We start from the raw sequence: 11116 nt of genomic DNA, 5'->3' as shown, positions 1-11116 counted from the left end.
CATGCCCCACTATTACTCCAGCACTGTGTCTACAGATGCTGCATGCCCCACTATTACTCCAGCACTGTGTCTACAGATGCTGCATGCCCCACTATTACTCCAGCACTGTGTCTAGAGATGCTGCATGCCCCACTATTACTCCAGCACTGTGTCTAGAGATACTGCATGCCCCACTATTACTCCAGCACTGTGAGTCTACAGATACTGCATGCCCCACTATTACTCCAGCACTGTGTCTGGCCTGAGGTCAGTCGGTGCCTGGGATGTCCCCGCAGCCGGAGCATGCGCACTAACGGAGCTGTCCTCTGCATTGTGCGCATGTGCAGGCTGGGCCCGGCCCCAGCGACGGCGCATGCGCGGTGCGGGCCGACTGCGGGGTCGTTGCCACCATGAAGCTGTTATTTACGTGTCAGCCCCTCGCCTGACGCCGGCCCTGAGCCGGCAGACGCCTGCAGCATGAGCGGTAAATATACAAACCTGTTGGTGAACATGTGTTGGAGTGTGCACCTGGCCTGGTGCCGGGCTGTGTGTAGGAGCCGGGCCGGTGACAGCGCTGTGTTGGGGACTGACTCCTGTCAGGCTGCTCATCTATCTGTCTGCTTCTTATTATTCATCTCCAACTACATCTATTTCCTGAGATTGATCCTCTTGCGTTATTTTGTTGTTGTAACTTTTAACAGAGCATTGTGTTAGTTTGTTGTGATTTTTGCTGTTAACCTGTCGATGTTTTCCAGTCCACTCACCCAGGCAAGTGAGATCACTGTGGTGAATCTACACGTATTGGGAAGTTGGAATCGTGAAGTGAAAGTTTTTGCAAACTGGAGGTTTCAGTTAAAAACGCGCTCACTGAAGGAAATTGAAAGCGTGGCATCTCCAACACAAATGCTAAAGAAAGACCCAAAATACTAGAGTAACTCAACGGGACAGGCAGCATCTCTGGATAGGTGCTGCCTGACCCGATGAGTTAGTCCTACATTTCGTGTCTATCTTCGGTGTAAACCAGCATTTGCAGTTCCGCCACATGTCGTCTATTACTAATGCTAGTTACACAATTAGAGCAAAGCATTTAAATTCTCATTCTCTCAACCTAATTGTTTAAAAATAGTTTAAGTGCATGAGAGATTGATGTGAGAATGTAGGTGTACAGTCTTCCACCTAAACTGTACAGGTGTACACTCCCGTTACATTCGACCTCCGAAAGTGCAACATTTCACACTTATTTGGATTAAGCTCCATCTGCCATTTCTCTCCCATATTTCTGCAACTGATCGATATCCCACTCCATTCTTTGACAACTTATTTCACTCTGCAGCTCCACTGAATTTGTACTGTTTGCAATGACGAAAGATGTAAACTTGTCTCATGTTTAATGATTATAAAACCGATGCTTTGGAATCACTTAGAGTAACATAGATCACTTATTGTACATAAGTGATCTTATAATAATTGTACAAATACTTCAATGGTATTTGAAAGATGGCAATTCCAAATATTTATCAGCAGACATCACTGCAGCGTCAAATGCAATAGAAACCCTTGTTTCAATTCTTTTACATACTTTGCACAATTTTGCAAGGAATTTCGCTGATTATGTTTTGTTGGGTATGGCAACTTAGTAACGTGGAAAAGACACAGAGATGCAGGTTTAGAGGAAAATTGCAAGCAATGAGTCCAATGGGAAGATACTGTTAAATAAACCAGGACGTTTATGTTCAGCCAGCTCTAGTAATCAAATAGAGTCATGGAGTGAAACAAAGTGGAAACAGGCCCTTTGGCCCAATTTGCCCACACCGGCCAACATGTCCCAGCTACACTAGTCCCACCTGCCTGCGCTTGGTCCATATCCTTCCAAACCTATCCTGTCTATGTACCTGTCTAACTTTCTAAAACTGTGTTTCTTAACCTCCACCAACCTTTGTGTGAAAAAGTTACCCTTGGATTCCTATTAAATCTTTTCCCCTTCATCTTGAACCTATGTCCTCTGGTCCCCGATTCCCTACTCTGGGCAAGAGACTCTGTGCATCTACCCAATCTATTCCTCTCATGATTTTATACACATGTGAACATTTTGATTTCTGTTTAAACGTTCAGATACTTATTTGTAATCTCTTCCTTGATTTGAAGATATGGTATTTGAACTCGTCATTGAACAATGTTGGGATAGCAATCATGAAAGCGGTACAGTATAAAAGGACCTTAGGATTTTTGTTATCTTTATAAAGGAAGAGAACAAATGGCAATTAACTATTTTTATCCTGTTTCTGAAAAGGTGCAAAATAATAGCTTGATTGTTTATGTGTTGAACCAGCCAAGTGTGTGACCTAAAAGTGAACTGATTCTAATTATAAACTTATGTTCGTTAGAATATGAGGAAATTATTTTGTGCCTGGGATTCCCCACGTAATTGCAAGTCCGAATGATGTTGAGTGGAAGCCAAGTCTGAGTTGCAAAATTCCAGTGAAAATTGAGACTAGAATTTGAAATTAGCATCAGTTCCATAGTGTGGAGATTAATTTCAATGTAAAGGGATTACGTGAATATGATTGGCATTTGGCCAGACTATCATTCAGTCAATACTGCAAAGTGGTTGTACAGAGCAGTGTTTGCAAGATTTCCTGCTCATAAAAAACTGAATTTAAGGGTGTGGCGAAGAAAACTTTTATTAAGCATGCATGATGAAAACTTTTATTAAGCATGCATGATGGGAGTGAAAATGATTTTCCGGCCATGTGATAGTTTGGTTTTGGCAATAGCATTGCCTTCAACATGAGAACCTATTTTATGAACAAAGTGAAGAGGTTGTAGAGTAGTGAGAATCCGCTTTGTTTTGTTGAATTCATTGTAAGATGGGAGTTTTGTTACTTCTGGGGTCTGGGGATTAAAAAATCCCTCATCGCCGTCTTAAATGGACAACCTCTTGCTTCTTTTACTTTTAAACAGTGATTTCCCAGTCCTAGATTCTCCCAAATAGGACTTATCAAGTTGCCTCGGAATCTTCTGTTTCATTCTTCTCGCTCTTCTTAATTCCAATGGATAAAGGCCAAGCTTGTTCAGTCTTTGCTCATAAGACAATTCACTCATTCCAGTTAACTGTCCGGTAAATCATCTCTGAACTGCTTTCAGTGCGTCATCCCTTGTATGTGGAGACGAATATCATACAAAATCCTCCAGATGAGGCCTCAGCAATAGCCTCTGTAACTGAAGCAGGTAACTGAAGCATTACGCATTCACTTCCTGCAATTAATAAATATTAATATTCTATTGGTTTTCTTAATTACTTGCTGAATTGCGTATTGGCCTATTGTGAGTCATGTACTTTAACACAGCGATCCCTCTGCATCTCAGAACTTTTGAATCTCTCACCGTTGAGATATTATGCTTTCTCAATGTTCCTGCTGAAATAGACAATTTCACATTTGACCACGTTAAGGCCTGGTCTAGATTAAATTAATACCATGGTCTTGTTTTGATGTGATTTATTGAATTTGTGTTTGTTGGTTGTGTATCTATTGAGTACTATATTTACAAACATTTTGAGCTGCTGCTGCAAGAAAGAATTTCTTAAAATGAAGATAGACGCAAAATGCTGGAGGAATTCATCTCAAGCATCATCTCTGGAGGGAAGGAATGGGAAACTTTTGAGTCGAGACCCTTCTTCAGACAGATTAGTCTGAAGAAGGGTCTCGACTCAAAAGTTTCCCATTCCTTCCCTCCAGAGATGCTGCTTGAGATGAATTACTCCAGCATTTTGCGTCTATCTTCATTTTAAGAAATTCTTTCTTGCAGCAGCAGCTCAAATGTTTGTAAATATAGTCTTCAGATTAGTCTGAAGAAGGGTCTCGTCCCGAAATGTCACCCATTCCTTCTGATTAGTCTGAAGAAGGGTCTCGACCTGAAACGCCACGTATTCCTTCTCTCCAGAGATACTGCCTGGCCCGCCGAGTTACTCCAGCATTTTGTGCCTATCTTCGGTGTAAACTAGCATCTGCAGTTCCTTTATACACAACAAATTTTCTTTTTCTGTTATGGGACATATGACAATAAAACACTTGAACAAATTTGCTTTTAAGCCAACACTCGATGTAAATCGTTTTTTATTGTTCAAGGCGTAAGAATTAAACTGATAATTTCTATTCTGCTGGGCTATATATACTTTGCTTACAACTTTGAATTTATTTTGCTGTTATAGCATAAGCCATAGTCTGTCCCATGAAAACTACTGTAAACTGGACCTAATTTGTGAATTGATGTGAAATGTTACTATAATTATCTAAATGGCATTCGTGAGTGATGCTGGAAATATGAAATAAAACAAAAATAATGGAAATACTTAGCAGGTAGACAAAAATGCTGGAGAAACTCAGCGGGTGAGGCAGCATCTATGGAGCGAAGGAATAGGTGGTGTTTCGAGTCGAGACCCTTCTTCAGAGTGATGTGGGGGGGGGGGGGGGAAGAAGAAAGGAAGAGGCGGAGACATTAGGCTGTGGGAAAGCTGGGAAGGGGACGGGAAGGAAGGAGAAACAAGGACTACCAGAAATTGGAGAAGTCAATGTTCATACCGCTGGGGTGTAAACTACCCAAGCAAAATATGAGGTGCTGCTCCTCCAATTTGCAGTGGGACTCACTCTGGCCATAGAGGAGGCCCAGGCCAGAAAGGTCGGATTCGGAATGCGAGGGGGAGTTGAAGTGCTGAGCCACCGGGAGGTCAGGTTGGTTATTGCGAACTGAGCAGAGGTGTTGGGCGAAGCGATAGCCAAGCCTGCGCTTGGTCTCACCGATGTAGAGCAGTTGACAGCTAGAACAGCGGATGCAATAGATGAGGTTGGAAGAGGTGCAGGTGAACTACTGCCTCATCTGGAAAGACCGCTCGGGTCCTTGGATGGACTGGAGGGGGGAGGTAAAGTGACAAGCGTAGCATTTCCTGCTACAATACTTAGCAGGTCAGGCACTGTTTTTAGAAATGGAAACAGTTCATGTTTCAGGATGATGAGCTTTCATTTGAAAAATATATTCGATTGGTGAGGACTTATTCTGGGGAGTCTGCTGAAAATTATCGTTGGTGATTCTGAAGTGGTGAAAAATGGTATATAATGTCAATAAAATATTTGAGTTGCAATTTGTCATCTGTTGATTTACAATGATGTTTGACCTTGCCAAAATAATTTAACCAAAGTTTGAATCTAATATACAGTGAACAGTTGTTCCTTGAATAACCATTTCAGGCTAGGAGGATAAATGTTGTTCAGCATCATCTGCTGAAAGACAAGTTGTGCAGGTTGTCATCCTAGGTTTCAATTATCTGTATGAGCCCCTGGTTCATTCCACGTTGGGAAAAGTTAGCCAGCCTCAGAGAGCAGCATAACTCAATCCTTATCAATTATTTATTCAAACTTAATAATGATGTGGCTAGCTGGTATAATGTAAAGCCACTACAAATAATATAACTTAAACTATTATGTAACTACAAAGTAATTTACATAATGCACAGTTGCGTAATGGAAAAACTACAAACAAGAATAAAATACCGTGTGTAGGAAGGAACTGCAGATGCTGGTTTACACCAATGATAGACACAGCAGGAGTAACTCAGCAGGTTAGGCAGCATCTCTGGATAAAAGGAAAAGGTGGCAGTGCAGACAAAATACCTTGTGTCAGAATGCCATCCCTTTTTCTCAATTTCTCCTTCTCTACTGCATGTGTTCTCAAGATGAGGCCTTCTGCTCCAGGGCCTCTGAAAATGTCATTGGTCGATGGAACCCTCAAATGCAATTCCACGGTTTATTACTCTCACCATCCCCACCAGGGAAGAAATGAGTGTGTGTGGGGGAGAAAGGGGAGGGATGGAGGGGTTGTTAGAGTTTGCTCATGTGCTGATGGTTATCGAGGAGGAAGTGAAGTTGCCAATTTGTACTGGTTATGGTCTGTTGATGAGGAAGTTGAGGATCCAGCTGTATAGGGATATGCAGACTCCCAGTTCCTTGGGTACAAGTGTGGAGGAGGATGATGGAGTTGATCACTAAGTTGTAGTTGATGAAATACAGCCTGACTTACATTTTTTTATAGTCCAAGTGGCCCAGCGCAGAGTGAAGAGCCAAAATCGTATGTCCTGTTGATCTATTGTGGTTGTCGCGGTTCCAAGTTCTTGCTTAAGTGGGAGTTGATATGCACCATAACTGACCTCTCAAATCACAGACGTTAGTGCCACCAATCTGTCATCATTGAGGCATGTCACCTTACCCTTATTGGACATTGGTATTATTTGATGCACTTTTAAAGCAGGTTGGAACCTTGGACCTTAGTAATGAGAGGTTGAAGATGTCCTGTCAAAGCTCCAGCCAGTTGTTCCGCGCAAGTTTTGGGAATGTGGCCTGGTACACCATCAGGTCCAGATGCTTTCATGAAGGATCTTCTCACGTCAGCCTTGGTGGCAGTGATTACCATGCCACTGCAAACTATGGTGGGGTGGAGATGGCACATCTGTGTTCTCCCTTTCGAAGCGTGCATAGAGCTCCTCCAGAACTGATGCCTCGCTGTTGCTTGAGCTGCCACTTGGTTTGCCTTGTAGAAGTTGATGGCAAGCCACAAGGCCGAATGTCTACCCTCTGATTTTGAGCGAAAGTGTATCTTTGCCTTTTTGATGGTCTTATCGAGGTAATATCTGGATTTCCTAAAGAACCTGTGTTGTCCTGAGTAGATTGTGGATCTCCTTATTCATCCACGACTTCTGGTTGGGGAACAATTACATGATTTGGTAGGAACACACTGCTCCACACATTCCCGAATGAAGTTAGTAATAACCCTGGCCATATAGTAATAACCCTGCCCAGTCTACCGACTCTAAACAATCATGCTGTCGTTCTTGTGCCTCACTTCACCAGTTCTGTACAGACCTCATTGGTAGCTGCCTATACACAGGAAGAAGGAGCATAGCCAGGTTGGCTGATTGCCTAAAGTGAGGGCGAGTGCTCTTGTTAGAATCTGATCTTTAAAGAAGGTGATTAAAGGAGTTAATGGAGAGATAAAGGTCAGATGGACCGGATGGGGAACAGGATCTCTTGGGTGATACATGTGGGTAGAAGGTGGACTGGTGCGAAATTGGTGCGTTCTCCCCTGTGGTGCTCTTTTCTGCTTTGCCATATGTCTTGTCAGGAACATTAGCATTTCTGGAAAGCGCACCAGTTGGTTAAACTTGTTCTATTCTTCCCTTGTGCAGATGGGAAGGCAAACTATTCTATAAGAATTGACAGAAGTGTTTCCTTTCTCTTTTTCTTTGAATTTCATGCTCATCTAAAGGTATCTGCTGGCTTTCCTGAAAGTGAAGTCAAAAGTATTCACTCTGGGGAAAAATCATGCTGGGTAAAAGAATTCCTCTCACAATATCTACTTCACTAAGATGCCTTTACTTGTGAAGCATTTACTGTGGAGAATGTATGTGCTGTCGCATGGTGTTCCTCACCTTCTCTCCAAATATTGAAACTCACTGTCATGGCTACTGCAAGAATCAAGTCAAAACTATGTTTGCTGCAGCTTTTGGAGTCACCAGAACTCATTAACTATTCTGGTGTATCGTAAATGTTTTGTAAAAAAGAAGAAATGTGTCAGATTAAACTGTGTCTATTGAAGCACTCGTTAACACAGGTTGAGCAGAAAACATAGATGCCATTACATAAATCTGAAATCAGGGATTGGAGGCTGTGTTTGGTGGGGGAACTGTTCAAGTTCAAGTTCAAGACTTCAAGAGAGGTTATTGTCATGTGTCCCAGATAGGACAATGAAATTCTTGCTTTGCTTCAGCACAACAGTATATTGTAGGCATAAATAAATACAGACCAGATTAGTGTGTCCATATACTATTGTTTCTGATCCAGGCAAGTTGATTGTAGCTGTAAATTATCCTCTTCTGTTGGGCTGCTGGTAAAATGTCGCCGCAGGTAGGCGCCATCTTTAATATACTGGGAGACGGATGTCAGAAACGGTGTGGTTGAACTCCAAGGGGTTTTGGAATGAAAGAGAGGTCCAGGGATCTAGATCAGATATTGATAGGGGGGCTGGACTGGTAAGTTTGTGGTTTCACCAGGGCATGGATTCGTGACCAGTGTTTTGAAGCTGGTGTTGGGTGGAAGATTGATTTATGGTCAGCGATTGACCAAGGAATTGTGAGTCTGCAATAGTTGACTGCAGATCAATCATTGAAGGGCGATGGTAACTGCAGATGGATGATCAAGGTGAATTGGTTAGCAAATGAGTGGTGGAGTGAGATTGAGGAGCAGATACATGGTGGCGAAAGTAGATGTCTGGTGGTCAGAGGTGAAATGGTGTTGGGAGGCAGATATATGTCTTTGGGATGGTGTTGGTGGAGGCAGGTGGCTGAATGGGTTGGTGGATGGGAATGAGGATAAGGCAGTAGGAGATAATTTTCTTCTGTTTTAGTGGCGGGTGTGTGATGGAAAATCTTGGATTCGTGCCTGATGTACCACAACATTTAGTGTTGCTGCAAGTTTTTCTAATATTGTGAGTGAGGTACATTGAGCATTCGGAAGGCAGTCTTTGTGTAATGTGCAACGATGTTCATTTTTTTTGTGTAATTTTTCTTTGAAACGTAGTTGTTTACCACACAAAAATGTTATGTTGTAAACCAGTTTCTCCGTAATTCATTTATAATGGCTTCCTGGCTGAATTCAACTGATTCAGCATGGCCAGTTATTAAACTATTGACCTTCCCCTTTTTTAGCTGAACACAGCACCAAGGTTTGTTTCCTTTCATTTTTTATTGTGGTCTTTCCTAATTCACAAGACCTTTATTGATCATTAACTTCTGTTTTTCACTTTATTAAAAATACCTTTAAATTATTACTTTAAAATTAATCTCAGGAAACAATATTTTTAAACCAATATTGGTTATGTTGAAAGTACTTGTTTCTGATGGGAAAGGAAAAAAACCCCAATAAGTTTCTTGTATCATATTTTTGTGCAATATCAAATATTAGCAGTTTACAACTTCATTAAGTTACCATGTCAGTCATTTTATACAGTGCCCTCCATAATGTTTGGGGCAAAGACCCATCATTTATTTATTTGCCTCTGTACTCCACAATTTGAGATTTGTAATGGAAAAAAGAACATGTGGTTAAAGTGCACATTGTCATATTTTAATAAAGGCCATTTTTTTACATTTTGGTTTCACCATGTAGAAATTACAGCAGTGTTTATACATAGTCCCCCCATTTCAGGGGGGTGGGTTTAATGGGAAAGAGAACAAAAATGAGAGGACCAAGAGGAGAGAGGGGAACAAGTGCTGACTAATCTGCTATGTTAGTCAGAGCCATGCAGCACAGGAACAGGCCCTTCGGTCCAACATCCACACTATATCCCCCACAAACCTTTCCTATCCATGTACCTTTTTTAATGTTGTTATTGGGCTTGCCTCATTTACCTCAACAGGCTAAAACAATCCCCTCTCACCTTAAACCTATGCCCTCTCCATCTCACTTTCCTCCATCGGGTTTTGTTCATTCAGTTTGTGTTAATCTTTCCTCTGGTTGTGAACAAGGCTGAAGACGGACAAGTCAGTGTGGAAATGAGAAGGGAAGTTGAAATAACATGTAGCCAGGATCACAGGATTGCTCTTGTGGACAGAGCTCAGATGCTCTGCAAACCAGTCGCCTCTTCTGCATTTGGAATCGTTGAGGAGGCTACATCAACAGCACTGGATGCAGTACTCAAGGGTGAAGGAGATGCACGTGAATCTTTACCTAACCTGGAAGAGTAGCTTAGTTCCCTGAAAGGTGATTAGGGAAGATGTTTAGGAACAAGTGTTGCCCTCCAGCAGAGAAAGTGCCAACGGGATGATGAGCAGGTCAAGCAGTTATGGAGAGAGTAGTCACTGCAGAAGGGTGGCGAAATCAAGATGTGGCTGGTTGTGGGATTGTGTTGAAGTTGGCAGAAGAGATAAAGGATATGCTGAATGTGGAAGCTAGTGGGATGAAAAACAAGGACCAGGGAAACTATGTTTATATTTTGACAAAGGACAAGTGGCCATAACAGTGAGTCTAAGAAAGAAAGTGGTTAATAAGCAGTAGAAAACATGGGTGAGGGGGGTGCTGTCTGATCTGCCTAGTTACTCTAGCACTGCATGTCTTTTTTTCAAAAAGCATTATGCACCTTCTCTGAAATCTCTACATCTTGCCTCTATTGTGGCAACAATTGGACAGAATACTCCAAATGTAACAGAACCAAAAGGTTTTTTACAGATGCAGCACAATTTGCCAACTTTTATACTCAATCCCCTGATCAATGAAGGCAAGCATGCCATATTCCTTTACTTCATTAGCTACTTGCGTTGCTATTTTCCGTGAGCTATGGACATGCACCAAAAGATCCTTTTGTATATCAACCTCCCAAGAGCCCAGCCATTTGCTATATTCCTTGTATTTGATCTCCCACACTCTGATTAAACACCTCCTGCCATTTCTCCATTCTTTTAGGAAGGAGATGAGGAGGAATTTCTTTAGTCAGTGGGTGGTGAATCTGTGGAATTCTTTGTTACAGAAGGCTGTGGAGGCAAAGTCAGCGGATATATTTAAGATAGATTCTTGATTAATATGTTAAACTGAGTTCTATTGTCAACCTAAAGTCAACTTGACTAAAATGCTTGTAGCTGTTGAAATCGATTTTTTTAATTCAGCTGAGACTAGTCTTTGAACCTTCCAACACAGAGCTGATGCTCTGAGGTAGGTCCAGAAAAGAGTAACTTTGATAGAACTCATGGCATTTATATAGGTATTAGACATTTCAGATACAGAGGGTATGACAAGCTAGTAACCAATCATTTGAGTCCTTCTGGTGATTTACAACATCAGTCACATGATCCCCCTTCCCTGACCTCATTTACAACATTTGTTTGCCTGTAGTATGACTTTGCTTAGAATTATTTTATTTCAACACAGCAAAACCCCAGTAGGCTCAATTATCAAAGACCACTCCTCAAAATATAAGATACATATGTAATACAATGATCACACAAGTCATACACACTTTCCATACCAAGAAGAAAGATATTTCTATAAATCTAAACAAAGTCTAATGTTTACATTCCTACTAAGACAATACATTTCAT

The 11116-nt window shown here is 41.6% G+C and overlaps 1 protein-coding gene across 1 annotated transcript in view; it reads left to right on the top strand.

Annotated features, from left to right (window-relative positions):
* The first annotated feature begins 305 nt into the window (after positions 1-305).
* snx29 (sorting nexin 29) overlaps positions 306-11116 on the top strand; it is a 695647-nt gene continuing 684836 nt past the window's right edge. Inside the window, exon 1 of the mRNA XM_055651849.1 lies at positions 306-463. Within this exon, the coding sequence (XP_055507824.1) occupies positions 457-463 (7 nt within the window). The 5' untranslated portion in view covers positions 306-456. The remainder of the gene's footprint in view (positions 464-11116) is intronic.

Source organism: Leucoraja erinacea, chromosome 20 (genome assembly GCF_028641065.1).
Source record: "Leucoraja erinacea ecotype New England chromosome 20, Leri_hhj_1, whole genome shotgun sequence".
NCBI lineage: Eukaryota > Metazoa > Chordata > Chondrichthyes > Rajiformes > Rajidae > Leucoraja > Leucoraja erinaceus.
Note: the sequence above shows the minus strand (reverse complement) of the source record. Positions and strands in the feature narration are given on the sequence as shown.